This window comes from Streptopelia decaocto (assembly GCF_964273445.1).
Source record: "Streptopelia decaocto genome assembly, chromosome: 7".
NCBI classification, from domain to species: Eukaryota; Metazoa; Chordata; class Aves; order Columbiformes; family Columbidae; genus Streptopelia; species Streptopelia decaocto.
The window spans coordinates 40,002,046-40,017,002 of record NC_138661.1 but is presented as its reverse complement, the minus strand read 5'-3'; the positions used below and the strand labels follow the sequence as shown (position 1 = coordinate 40,017,002).

The window sequence follows — 14,957 nt, the reverse complement described above, 5'->3', positions numbered from 1 at the left end:
GTGGCCAAAAAGCTCTCATTTTCATGAATAAAATTTGCAATCCACATCAGAGACAGGCCCTGCGGGAGGGAGAGACTGTGGGTTGTTTTGTAGCCCTGCAATTCAGCTCCAAGACATTCCTTTATCCATAATGCTCACAGCAAATATTTGGTATGCTTTTATGTTCTTTGCAGAGATAACAACAGTTTTGTTTTCCTGGAACAAGGAACACACTGTGAACCTGGAGCATATTACTGAAATGTCTGAATATGTGGAGCAAGTCAGAAGTCTAATTTTGTGAACAAGCCTTTATTGTCCAGTATTGTATACATGAAATATTTGCATGTAAATAACATTTCTTCAGAGCTGGAGGTAGCATGAGTATACAGACAAAAACTGTGTTTAGTTTGTCCTATGAGAGATTTTGCGTTCAAATGGAGGCAATTCCCACAGTTACATGCAGAGCACGTAGCACCATATTTCTGATTACAACTAGTGAAACTAACATAAAAAACAAAACAAAACAAAACAAACCCAAAAACCAACAGCAGAAGTGTGTATTCATTCAAAACCTAGAGGGTTTTCAATAATATTTATGCTCTGATCTTTGGTTTTGCAACATGAGGCTGCAAAAGAAAAGTAAGGTTTGGTTTGACATCTTAAATGACGAAAGTGTTGGCAAAGTAATTGTGAGCCAATTTGTAAAGATAATTTGTCATTTTTTCTTGCCAAAATGAAAATCCTCTGAGTATTTTGCAACAAGCCAAACACGTTATTTGATTGTAAATGAAACCTGTTATTTTCAGGTTGAGTTCCCTAAGATGACGAGGTAGGCAGTCTATTAAAAAGAAGCTAAGTTTCAAATCAAAGATGTTTTGTAAAACATTAACATGAAATGTCTCAACTTACCCAAGTATTTTTACTGGTTTCTTTTAGCCTCAAGTAATGACATCTAGTTAATATTTTTTTTTCACTGAGTAGACTCTTTGTTCAAAATTTTCTTAGTTGCCACTAGGACACAAAACTCATTAATAAAATGTGTATTTTCAGTTTGACTTATGGATTTATAATTTTTACAGCTCATCCTCAGCCCTTTCCACAGTTCAGAAAAGAAACTTCCCATAAAAGGAATACAAAGAAAGTTTAAAAATGCAAAGCCATAACAAATATTATTGGTGGATTTGTGCTAGATCTCATTGAGGGTCTGTTCAGAGTGTTTTAAGACACTATTGATTGTTGCGGGCTACCAACTCACTCCTGTTTATTTGCACGGTTTGAACAGGCAGAACTAAAGAAATAAGCATTTTTGTTTCTGAGCATGTCTCAAACTGTTTAAACAAACTGCATTTAGTAAAAGAACAAAGTTTTCATTCTCTAGTGGAATTAAAGTATTTTCATTTTAAGCACTTTTTAATTGAAGAAAGAAAGTTAAATATGAAAAGAACCTTAACTGGGAAAAAAATCCCAGGGTGATTTATTTTGAAAGCTTCAAAATAAAATGTTGACTTTTTATATATGCTATCAACACAGAACAATCAAAACTGACATAAGCCCGCAGGAAATTTTGATGTGCCCAAATTCCACATTTTGCTGGAAAAGATTTTATATGTGAAAAATCTTACGCTACTTCCTCCTAAGTTGCTTCTTCTCATTTATGTATGATTCATTCACAGCCCAAGAGATGGACACGATTCACAGGGCTGGCTGTGTGCACACATTTGTCCCTATAGCATTCCTGACCCCTGCAGCTGCTGTTCAGGACACTTGCAAAGCAGAGTTGACTCAGGGATCCCATACCAGCTTCCAGCCGTATCTCAGGTTTTCTTCATTTTCTAGTGCTGGATGCACCTTGTGTTCCACAAAGAAGAATTGTAGGAAGCAGAAGTTTATACTCCCTTCTTACAGCCTGTAGGTGTGCTGGCTTGGTTGTATTACTGTAGCACTCTGGTGGTAAAAAATTATTTTCCTATATGTCATCCATTATAATAAGTTAGGCTTAAAATAACACTATTTTTTAAATGTAACAAGGATTTTAGGTAAGGAGCATTCTACAGACAACCTTAAATAGAGACAAAGCATGTATAAAAAATTCCCAGGCAATGTTTTTGCCTATAGATGCCACTTATTGGGAATAGAAACAGCACCAAAACAAAAAGGCAAACCACTGAGCCACCTGGGGTAGTTTCTTTCTATAGTGCAGAATGGACAGTGTTCAAAAAGTTATGTCCCTTCTGTGTCCTAGAGCATGAAAAACTCCTCTGAAAATATAGGGGTAGGTGGACGGGAGATTAGCACATGTTTTGCCTTCTCCTTTGCATCGCTATCTGCAAGGCCTGCATAATCGTCTGGGAGTTGTTCAGGATGTTGTATTCACTGAGGTTCAGCAGTCGGTGGAAATTCTCATCTGTGTACCTGACCGAGAACATGCTGTAGGGTGAAAAACTACTGGTCAAGTCAAGTTGTCCTCCCTCCATCTCGGAGCAGCAGCGCTTGACACCTGGAGAGAAAGAGAATTTGCTGCTGTGACATGGTGTTTGTCTCAGTCAGTGACAAGCTGCCCACAGTAGCCTAAAAAGGGGAACTTTCTGCCGGGAGAGAAATCACAGGGTTTAAATGAGCTGATAATGCAGGTTGTGTATTGCCACTGCTCGCTAAAAGAACATTTTGTGCCTGAAGTGATGAGGGCAGAAGGGAGAAGTGAGGGACAGCATTGGAATAATAATCTACAGCTTACTCATGAACAACCATCTCATTAAAGCCATGGATTAGTTGAGGATATCACTCTGAAGGCGCACTCCACGAGGCACGACCAGTGCACTGCAGGACCTCTACAAACCCCAGCTGAGAGAGAGGAGTTGCTAGTAACAGAATAGCATTTAAGGGAGAAAGGAATAACAGAAACATACAGAGACTTCCAGTTCCTGCAATCCTGATTGCAGTGTCAGGGGGCCCGCCATCAGGATCCACCTGTCTTTGCATTGCTTGTGTCTCCTAAATCTGCAGAAGCAGAACTTTGGACTTTACCTCCCTGCTACCAAGGAGCAAACAAAATGCATCCTAGTAAGTGGCAGTAAAGGAGGAGAATATGGAGCAGATGGTCAGGGCAGAAAAAGAACGACAGTCCCCAACCACAGCAGAGTGAGAAAAATGACCCCCAGGCTGGTGCTGTACCAAAATCAGACACACCAATCTTGACATTGCAGGATTCAGCCTGAAAGCCAGGTTCTTGCTCCCCCACCATGATGCTTAGAAGTTTAGAAGTTCATACACCATTCATACATGAAACTATGTCTCCTCCAGTGTAGAATGAAATCCCTAGACAACAGATGTAGGGGAAAATAATCTGTGTGAGCTATACTTTTCTCAGGAAGTAATCTTTTACAATTAGCTAGCAACACATTATTTTTGCAAATGGGAGAGAGAAGAAGGTAAACACCATTCAGAAGACAAAGGCCGTGTCTATCTTTTTAGGGCCACAGAGATGACATGAATGGAGACACTAGCTTTGGCAGGAATGGGGAAAACAGGTGTAATTATCTCAAGTGCTCTCGCATGAACCCAGCCAGCAAAGATGGCCAGTAGCAGAGAAAAAGGCTCCATCTGAGTCAGGGAAGTAGGTAGTAGTGGCTTTGCCACTGCTTGCAACTTACCAGGTGCTTTGTACTCTTGGAAGGTATCATTCACAAGGGGAAGAAAAATCACGATGGGACATCCTGGCAAATCTGGATCTTGGAATATGTAGCACTCCTTTAGACTTTTCCTATCTTCTTCAGTCAAAGTAACTTTAGGGAATGGGATTTTCTGCTCTGAGTAGTATTTGTATGCCTTATCTAGAACCTGGAATATCACAGAAATGGTCAGCATTGAAATTTAATTTGGTTGTCTTAAAGCCCCCAAATTGTTATCTAGTATTAAGGTTTAGTGACTCAGACCCATAGGGTGGGTTCCTTCTTATCAAGGGTTACTCTACACATAATTGCCGTACATAGTAACCAGAATGCTAATCACAAGCTGCAAACACAATTTCAGAGTTAGAGACTTAATCCTGGACATTTTTTTTAAACATGGAAGTATTTTGCAGAACTTTAGGGTAAAGTATGTAGGTTTAGTAAATGAAACAACCTGTGTTAAATGTACTGTATAGAATTAATTAGTAAAGAGGACCTCGGCAAGAAAATGTTTAAAGTATCTTATTATGTGCTTGGAAGCCAGGAGATAAGAAAGTTAAGAGTGAATGTGCAATTACATCTCTGTCTGTGCAGGCATCAGGGCACAGTGTTAATTGAGATTGATATTTTACTGAGAAAGTCTGAAGTACTAGGCTATACTGTACCTTTTCCCTGAAATGTTTAGTACGATATCATGTCCTACTATGTACTGTGTTATTTAGTCTGCACCATCTAACAGCAGACACTATCAAATAGGAAACAGTTTCTACCAAAGTGCTTAAAATTGCAGCAGCCTTTCTTCATAAAATCAATCTAGACAATGTATGAGGCTGAAATGAAACTTCATTACATGCATGCCCCACGCATCATATGTCTTATTAACAGCAGCACAGCTGTTCTCATTCACAAAAAATAATTTCACTTAAGCTGGCCAAGATGTTTAAGACCGAGTTTCTAACTAATCTCAGTTTCTGAGATATAAAGACCCCAACTTTTTTTCTGCAAGGCCTTATAGACTTTATCTCCATGAAACTGGAGTTTCTGAATAATCATGCTTGTCATTGAATTTTCCTAGTAGCGACTTATTTGTCAGTGCAGAAATGATCTTCCCCTGATTATCCACCTAACTATTCACTATATTCTAACTTAAGTCAGGAGAAATAGTTTCCTTGTCTTTATGCATATTCCTGTGCAGAGTCTTGAAACCGGCTTGATTCAGCATAAAGCAGAAGAGGCTCTTCCCATCATTCTGGAAGACACCATACTGATGTCCTCTTGAATAATTCAACATGCTCATAAACCAGCAAGAGAAATTCCAGGAAGAAATAGGAACAATATTAATAACTACATTGAGAAACAAAGGGGATTGCAGTAGTTAAGAAATGAACAGCTGAAATAACTAGCAGTTCTGGACACTACTGGCTAGACATTTACAGGCAAAAGCAGAGAAAAACACATGGTAACAAGAGCCTCCTCACCGATGTGTGTGATCCAGTAGTATAACTTAAATATATTAAGACATCCACTTCCCTCTGTGGCCTTAAAAGTGGTGCACTGCTGGTATTGACGAAAAATCCAGCGTCTATCATGCCCAGATAATCAGGATTTTGCATCAGCTGGTTAGGACGTGAGTCTAACACAGTGTCTAAAAAGAAAATATTTATTGGAATAAGAAATTAGCAGCAGGAATTTTGACTGCAAAAGGAAATTAAAGGTGGAACTGACCATTCCAGAGGCCTGGTTTAATTTAATTGCAACACCACTGGATTGTCAAATGGGTACGGGAGGAGCTGCAAAACACCAGCTAAATTCCTGTTCTGAAAAATCTTCTACGTTGAGATTCCAGGCAATATATTACAGTAACTTGTCATAATCATTAATGCCAGTAGTTATTTCTAATACTTAAGCTAAATCTGCCTTGCTTTATTTCAATCATTTTTTCATCGTTTATCCATCACTGATTTGGAGAACAAAATATCCCCATCCCTTTTTTCATTTGGAGTTATGCCTCCCCATCAGTTCCCTCTTCTTTGGACTACAAACCCCCATTCCTTTCGAGCTTTCTCTTATATGTCATATTTTCTGGGATATTCCAGTTGCAGTTGAAGTCACAGGCACAGTTCTGCCAAATTAAGTCTTGCCATGTTCACTCTTCTCTCTGCTACTTCAAATTCGGTTCTGTCAGCTGCAAGCCTACACTCTCAGCCTGGACTACAGACATCTCAGTTAAAGCACATAAACACATGCTTATCTTTAAAAACAGTCTTAAATACCTGGCAACACTGAAGTCTTAATCTCTTCTCTCTGTTCAGAAAAGAAATGTTCTTTCAGGAGATTTTTTTTTCCTCCTCCCAAGCCTTACAGCGTTCTTTCCTAAATTTCCCATCCCAAATCCACCTGAAAATGCTGCCTTTTAAATATTAGTCCCCATTACCTTTCCATCTACAGAAGTGCTCATTCTCCAGGTAGTTGTTGTGCAGCTGGTAACCCTTCAGGAAGTTGTGGTGATGGGCCACGGAGAAGCGGTCAGTCAACGCTCCCCGAAGGGCGCTGGCCAGGGCGCCAGGAGGGGTGTACATGCGAGTCCTCAGTTCGTGGGGTCTTGTAGGCAACACCGGGTCTTCATCTAGAGGAGGGGAGAAAAATTGGTGAACTGTTTGTTAATTTATGTTCATTTCTGGTTGTCCTGGTGTGTCGGAGATCTCAGGTGTTCTTCGGGGATAATTCACTTAAGCATACAAAACTGTTCTGAAGGACAGGAGTGGCTGCTGGATGGTCTTAACCTTTGGCCTGAAGACAGAAGGCCATCAGAAGCAGACTTTAGTCTTGGAAAAGGGACAATTTAAGGGAACTAAGCGATTCAGAGAATGTCCTATCAGAAAGAAAGTTACATATCCTCACAGGGAGATATCATGCAACTGAGTCAAGCATGGAGAAAATGGGGCTGAAGCACATGCTCTGACCTAGTCAGATGGGCAACAACAGGGCACCACAGACTCTATTGCAACAGTGACAGCTTCTACCTGATAATCACCTATGGCTACATGAGGCTATGCTTAATCAGTAGAATGAGAACATCCCAGGAAAACCTAGGGCATACATTCATATCTAGAAACCAGGGTGACTACATGGCAGCATATGTGGGTGAAAAGTAGAAATGGCACAAGGTGTGGTTTCTTGAAATGACAACCTGCTTTGCCAGATCAAGCGGCTGATGGTGCAGCAGAAGAGACTTGGTGGTTTCCGTGATTGCACAGATGTAGTTCTTTGGTTTTGGGATGTCTGTAATTACAGTTACTATCATATGAAATAATTTAGCAATCAAACTGTGGTTTCTATATTGCTTCAGAAAATATCCTCTGGGCTTCTTTTATCTTTGTGCCAGGATGAATCCAATGCTGTAATTACTGTACTGAGTAATAAAATAAAAACCCAGGAAATATTGATTAGCCCATTTATATTCAGGTTTATTCTCTGCACATCTGCACAGGCAGTAAAAAGGACTTTATTCTGTACCACTGCTTCTTGGTTCTGTAATGTTGAGTGAGAATGGACAATGCCAACATACTCCCTGAGAAATGCATGACCCCTCTAAAGCTTCCTCTTAAGGCCAGAGTCTTTTAATCAGTAGTGTTTTAGTAAGACTAGTAATTACAGCAGCATTTTCCTGATTACCCTCTTCCTCTTAGTATTTATGGTGGGAGGGGAAGTCACTATCTCTTAGGAGGATCCTATGATGCTGTCAACACAGTTGACAAGATGATGTCAAAAGGTATCCAGAAGACCAAGTGACCATAAATAAAAGACTTAATAATTTCTCACCAACTTCTTCTATTCTGTCTTGTGTCCATCGCTTCCAGAAGTCCTCTGAACTGTGGGACAGGCCCCATATTTGTAATAGGTTCACAGAAAATATACTGCTCCACATACCTGCAAAGGGAATTAGTGAACACAAGGACACATTTTAACAAGAAAAATGCCTGTTTCCTTCTCTTTTTATCTCTTGGATTAATTTCTGAATGTGCTTAATTTAAATATTTTGAAACTTCCAGGCTGTTAAATTCCCCTTAACTTTCTCTGGCATTGGCTTGGGTCATACTGCCATCAGTTCCGCACCTCACCCACTGCATGGCTCAGGTATACAATAAAGAGAGAGAAGAATGGTAGAGAAGTAAAGGTAAAGGAGAAAAAACACTCCAGAAGCAAAAGAAGAGCTCAGGTAAATCAGAGGAGTGAACTGGCTGTTCAGCCATTCAGTTTGTAAGAGCAGGTCTCACCCTGCAGCATGTAAAGGCTCACAGATGCAATGGCTCCTGCTGCCCTCTTGTCTCCATCCAGGGTTGTCCCTCTCTGCCTCCCTACAGGGGCACTGGTGGCTTTGTTGACAAAACACAATGCAACCATTACATCTGCTGTTGTAAATTTAAATATGTATTCTTATTGGTCTACCATAAATGGACTTCATAATTTTTAGTGGGACACAGAAAACAATACAGCATACACAATATGTAGAACATTAATTTTCAACTAGTGGGCCAGATAAAAAGGACCAGCCTGAGAAGCAGAGGTATTCCTTGGACTTATAGGCTGTTTAACATTATAGCATGTTTACTGAAGCCATGGAGCTTCTAAACAGCACAACTGTAAGAAGAGATGACTGAATCTGAACTCGCACAGCTCTATGTTCACCTGCCAGTGACTCTGACTCTGTGGTGAAGGGATATTATTACTTTTACACACAACCCATCAGTACAAGTCAGGGACTGACCAGAGACACTCAGAGACCCTTTGCTTCTGGTCTCATTTTTCATCCTGGGCAGCCTACATCTTTGGTAGATGACATCATCTACATGGGGTTGAAGTTAAACCTCACAGTTAAAGCACAGCTGCAGGTTTTCTGCACAATCAAAATTCTTATAAACTGGAGTCAGAGAGGAATCAGAAAAATAACAAAAGAAGTGGGAAACATTCATTACAATGAAAGACTTATGGAAATTTATTCCATCTATGACTACTGAGACAGTGGTAAGAAACTGAAAATAGTTGTGGGATTTTTCACCACTACTACAAACTACCACACACTCCCATTTCCTGGCAGGTGATATTGTAGTGGTGTTCATTGTGTTAGACCAGAAAGATCTACCCTCTAGTTAACAGTATTGCCCTGTTCTGAAGCATCAGGACAACACAATACATCACCTTGAAGGTAGCAGATCCGGGATTCAGGGAGCTTTTTTAATAAGCGACCCATGAAGAACTCGCTTCCAAAATGCTGTGTAGGAATGAAGCAGCCATACTTCAGCAGTCCCACCTCATAGGGGGTGAACTCGACCCACTCTGCAACACAGGCACAAGGGGACACTCGTAAGGCTTCCAGGCTCTCAGCTGGGTGTGGAACAAGGGGCAGCGAGGATGTGAACCCACCTGACCTCTGTTTGCCTTTGCAAAGCTGTGTTTATCCATAACTGCCTGCAGGGCCAGGCAGCTGAGCTGGGACACTGGCAATGGGGAGGCAGGACCAGACATGCTGCTCATGTGGTGCTGCCTGTGGCACCAGGTGCACTCCGGGATCACAGCAAAGCTCCAGCTCTTACACCCCCTGTGTGCACTTACCAGTCCAGGCTTCTCCAGTGTGCACAAGGTTTTGATCTGCCCTTGCATATGCCACATGTAGGTGAAAGTACTTCCACTATTATCAATACAGTAAATTTGACTTCCCTTGAGAATTTGGTTGTGTAAAAAGACATGTACTTAGCTCTTCAGAAACAAGTTTTTTGTTAGAGGCTAATTATATCTTTATATGTGGTATATAAGAAAGGCAGAACTTTGACTTTCTTGGATGTCCTCTCAACATGAAGTGCAGTTATCTGATACAACTGCAGAGTAAGCAAAGACTGGGATAGAAAGGTCATGGACCATAATCTCCTTTTCATTCAGAAGTGGTTCATTTTTTCATCTCAACCATAAAATTTTTATGTGAATTTCTCCTCCACTTCTTCATCTCCTCCAGCTGCTTCTCCCCATGGAAAAAATTAACGGAAACAATGAGCAAAGCAAAGATTCAGTTTGGAGTAGGTTGGATGCTTTGCCTAACTTTATCATAACTATGTGGTCTTTCTTCATGTTGAAACTATGCATTGAGAAAAAGCAGTATTTAGTTCTCAGACAATTACAATACTTCTTCTTCTACGTGTATCAGATAACATTTCAGAAATGGCCTTTCTGGCAGGATTTTGACTGTGTATGTCTAGACAGTGAAATCCTGATCTCAATAAGCTCCTGTATTAAAATTGTAAAGCATGGATGTGATGGTTATTTCTCCAAAAAGCAACTGACACACCAGGACTGTTTTCTCCAAATGCTTCCAAGCAAAAAAGACCAAATCGCAGAAATTCAGTTGCCAATTTTAGCCCCACAGGATCTGAAACATCATCCTTACCTTTGAAATCATTGGTGCTGTAGCTGTCCCGGACGTTGACTGACACATAGATCGGCAGTGGGTTCTGGCCATCACACAGTGCTTCTTGCTGGTCCGAAAGTTTGTGGGGGTCTTTCTGGGTTTGAAGAAAAACAGTTATGTGAGAAAAGATGGAAACAACACATTGTGAATTCAATAGGCCCAGTGCTGGAGAAGTCAGGCAGCTCTGCCCCCCACATGCAGGAAATGCCAGAGCAGGTCCACGCACCCACCCACCAGTGACAGACCAGTCTCCCAGGGTCCAGCCCAACTTTCTGCATGAGTTCACAAAGAGGCAAGGAGAGGCAAAACTACTCCTGCATAGATGTCTGTATATACTAGAAAGTACTGCCCTGGCAAGTTGGAGTAAGGGGAAGCTGCCCCTTAGGATGAGGAGCACAAAGTTTCCTTTCTCAGTACAGAAGAGCTGTTCACAGTCCAGGCCTTGCAAGGGGACTGGAATATGGCTGCACATTATTTGCATCCCACTCAGCTTCTCTTCTGGAAAAGCATATTCTCATTGAAGAGGTTTGTAAAAAACATAAAATCTCATGAACTGCTGACAAATTTAAGAGCAGCTAGTTCTGGCAGATTAGGGAGATGTTAATGGTTACGTGGCAATTGTCAGCACTGTTCAAAGGGGAAGATGCTTGGCTAGATTTTGAGGGGGATCTCATCTAGCTGAGGGTAAAAGAGAGGCAGCTATTCAGCTTATACTTTTGTTTAATATGTAGTATTCCTCTCTGTATGTATTTATTGTCTGTTTACACGTATATAATACTGTATATTTACTTATGAAAATAAATAAATAAACCCAAATGAATGGCTGAATGATTGCCCACACTGTAGCACACTTCTGTTTGATCCTCAACTGCTCTTCCCTTCCCACTTCCCAAGTACCAAAAAGCACACAATCCTCGAACTGTGGTCCAGCTGTAGAAAAGAGGGAGTGAACTGCTGTACTGTAGGGGTAAGAAACACTTTAAATAACAGAAAAACAATTTTGTTATTCTTGTAAATATTAATATTACTTAAACCAGTGACTGTCTGCACAGTCCTTCTCAGCAAAACTAAAATATGAACTTGCCTCCAGCATAGCTGCAGATCAAGTTACCTGCCAGTGGATGCAAATCAGCAAGCACTCTAGCTGTTTCACATGTGCTTTGTATAGTTTTTACACCATTGAGATTACTCTGGTTTGCAGCTTGAACTCTTTTTGCATGCATAATCTGCATTTTAGGCAGACTGCCCAAGACTGCTTCCACTTCAATTTAAATACCAGTTTGATTTGAAATGGCTGCACCCACAACCTTATTTATTAACATATAGGATGTGTTTCTTCCTAGGCAGACTATCAGAGTAAATAAAAAAATGTGAGAGCTTTTTGACATGGAGAACTCCACTCTGTTTTGAGGTACATTCTCTGAAATGATGGGCTAGTTTTCTCTCTATTCACTAAGAGAAAAATACATGGATGTCCAACAAATGGAATATATCATACCCCATCATTTAGTAAGTACTCAATGATGAGCCCCCAAAGATCTATAAATGATGTCCTGTATCCCTCTTCTTGCCGGTGACAAAGCTGCTTGTTGTAGTACTTCATGCGATCCATAGAGAAGCAGCTCATCTTGCATTTGGTTGCTTGTTTTTGGGCTTCACCAATATGCGAGTCTAGGTCCTTCTGTGACCAGTAGGCATCTCTGTATAAGTTGGCCATGGTCCTGGAGAAAGATAACACAGACAGAAAAGGTCAAATGGAGTACAAAGAGTCTTGAAATTTTGTGCCTTTGGGGATAGAGGTTTACATTCAGGGATTCACTTCTGCTCATACATACTCTGGTTTTGCTGCTCCATTCAGCAGAATGAACACTCCAGAGTCTATGACTGTTTAAAAGATGGCAGTGAAGGATAATGTATTTTTTTATGTTCTTCACTTTTTATTTTAATTTTTTTTTTTTTTTTTTTTTCAAACGGAACTGGCAGCAGCATAAGAGATAAAATTGCCAGGTGTGAACATAGGTACATTTCTGAAGCACAAATTAAGCAGAAAATTACAATAAATTTTCTTGGCTTGCCATAAATCAGTTCACACCAGCTGCTGTATCTTGGCTTTGTACCACTTAGTGATAATCCTATGGTATCTTTATGCTTTATTTTAATGCCATCCTCTATTTTACCAGCCTTCCCTACGTGGGGCAATCAGATGTTGGGCATTCGTAGGTGCTGTGAGCAGGGAATAACGCTGCCCAGAAGAACTCAGTCCTTCTCCAAACTGACAGGTTGGAGGGGTAAGTGTGCACTGTCCTGCAGTTTTCTTTGTGTGACCCATTAGAAAGCAGAGCCATTTTCAGAAGCTACTGGGAACAACAACTGGGACACCAGTGGAGAGAGGAAGAGGTGTGATGCGACAGGCAGTCTTACATCCACAGTAACTACTTACTTAGAAATCTTTTTGACAAGTGTAATTGTCATATACATATTTAACTACTGCAAATGTTGAGTTGAAAAGCACGGTAAAGAATTGCTAATAAAAAAAACAGTGTATCAGATCAAGATGATGTTTAATGGCCCATTACTGAGAAATAGCTTGTTTCTATGTTTGAAGAAAATCTCCTGATCTCATCTGCTTTCAAAAGTTCCTCTCTGCAGCAGTGTCACCCTCAAAAGGCCTGGTCAAGCCCCCTGAGTGAGCTTGCTTACCAGGTGGTGCCAGACAATCCACTGATGTATGTTACACAGTCCAGGAGATTTAATTTCTTGAGTCCCATGAGGCTGCCATATAGTCCTGTCATCGACTTCAGCCCTCCACCTGTCGTGATGATAGCCACAACGGGGACCTGTTAGGCAGAAGAGGATGGAACATTCACACTGACAGCGTTCAACACAATGTCCAGACTGCAATAGAGTCTGGTCACCACATCAGGTCCAGGTCCTGATCTTAGAGCTTGGGTCTGTTTTCAGAAAGCAAGGCTCCAAAACCTAGCAATGACTGCAACTGCTGCTTCCCTTTGCATTAACATAGTTTTGGAGATTAACCCAAACCTGGGTTCTTGCCTGTCTCTAGGATGTACAGGGCACAGATGAACAAGAAGAAACCCTTCTGTGCAGGCAACAATGTATTTTCTCTACATTTCCCACTCTTTTGCCACTTTTTTCTTAATTCACACATCTACTACTACTGTATGAAAATCCACATACCAGCCTCATGAAGAAATGCACTCCATTCACAGCCAGTGTTGTTAGCTACTCTCATCAATGCTGTTATTCTTCAGTATTGTGAAATTACTTCAAAATAAATTATATTTACTTTAAGAAATTTCAAAACTGCAAGACAGGGAAGATATTATAAGAAGCACTCAGAGATGTTTATCGTAAACTCTCAAAAAGGGAAGAAATCTTTGCTATGTAATGTATTTAGTCTGCACACAGTGTTTCTGAACCAAGCCATTTATGGCATAAGATGGCAGGGATGAATGCACCTCGAATCTGACAAATTCCAGATTGACAGTCATGAAGGATGCAATTATTGCAACTTGTCTTTCTTGCAGTAATAATCCTTGGCAGCAGAAGCAAATGTGCTTAAGACATATGGACAAGCTGGTACATGCACAACAGATCCATGTGTCCCATTTTGATGACCACTTGCCTAGAAGAGTACATGAAGGCACTAGAAATTCAACATATGCCACCCCCCGCACACACGTACTTCATGATCCTGTAGATCCTGTTGTAGGTGAAAAACATTTTTCAGGGCACTTGCTACATATCTCTTTCTTTTCCCCAGGAAAGCCATCTCCTCTGAACACAAGTCAAACCCAAAGCGCATGTCCAGGTCTTGGTGGCATGAACAATTACTAAGATAAAAACAGGCACATATTTTACATATTAACACATCATATCAATACAGGACTTTGAGCAAAGATAATCTACAGCACCCTTCCCTTCAAACAGGGTGATGCAATGTGACAGGAGCAAAAGAGAATTCTATTTTTAAAAGTAACGAAACTTATATCAATTAGTAAGCTTAACCAGTGGCATTATACCCTATCATTAGTAATTGATGAAGATATAAATGAAAAAAAAATAATAATATTCTAAAACTAAAACAACTACAAGCTTAGAAAATCTGTGTGAATGGTAAAAAGTGAGTGTATTGATTCCCATTTCACGAGATATTTTCTCATTCTAAATGTAAAATAAACCCCAGTTTTCCAAGGTTGGCAATTCCAACGTGAGGGTTATTTCTCGTTTTGAGCAACTGGAGTGGGACTACATCCCCCTCTAGCGGTGAATATCGCCGGGGAGCAAACCCATCCACCCACTGTCGGGCGTGGGTGGCCGTGTAACCCCGCTGGAGGGAGGACCTGGTGACACACAGCCCCTGGATGGATGGAGATGGGTCACTGAGTTCAGTGGGGAAGGATTTCACCCCCACTACTGTGATCTGTCTGCACGTGCACAAGCCGTCTCATGGGTCAATGCTGTCAGTTGTATTTCACGTCAGCCTTGACTCAAAAATTGTGAAGCTTAATGTTACTCAGAGGAACAATTCATTTGCATCCACTTTGAAATTTAATAAGTCATTCCTTAAAAATAGACTGTTGGAGCTTATTTCCCTGGGCATTTGTGCTCTTCCACTCACTGACCTCCCTCCTGTCTCTTCGTGCCCCGTGCCCACAGGACACCAATGGGCAAGAGATCTGGCGTGGTGTCTTCAGGCCCAAGCTACCCGTGGACTCCCTGCCTGGCCAGCTAGCCCTGGCCAGCCAGTGTAAAACTGCAGGATTTTGCTTTTTCTTTCAGGGGCCGAACTCTTTTCTACTGAGTTCATAATTTCAACAAAACCTGTA

General features: G+C 40.9%; 1 protein-coding gene across 1 annotated transcript in view; it reads right to left on the bottom strand.

Moving 5' to 3' along the window:
- Positions 1 to 2,267: 2,267 nt before the first annotated feature.
- Positions 2,268 to 14,957, bottom strand: part of LOC309442899 (cytosolic phospholipase A2 epsilon-like) — a gene marked incomplete at both ends in the record, with an annotated part of 35,083 nt that continues 22,393 nt past the window's right edge. Inside the window, 10 exons of the mRNA XM_082059232.1 lie at positions 2,268 to 2,476; positions 3,630 to 3,816; positions 5,126 to 5,292; positions 6,082 to 6,273; positions 7,470 to 7,577; positions 8,847 to 8,984; positions 10,087 to 10,201; positions 11,606 to 11,828; positions 12,808 to 12,944; positions 13,814 to 13,961. Of these exons, the coding sequence (XP_081915358.1) occupies positions 2,268 to 2,476; positions 3,630 to 3,816; positions 5,126 to 5,292; positions 6,082 to 6,273; positions 7,470 to 7,577; positions 8,847 to 8,984; positions 10,087 to 10,201; positions 11,606 to 11,828; positions 12,808 to 12,944; positions 13,814 to 13,961 (1,624 nt within the window). The remainder of the gene's footprint in view (positions 2,477 to 3,629; positions 3,817 to 5,125; positions 5,293 to 6,081; positions 6,274 to 7,469; positions 7,578 to 8,846; positions 8,985 to 10,086; positions 10,202 to 11,605; positions 11,829 to 12,807; positions 12,945 to 13,813; positions 13,962 to 14,957) is intronic.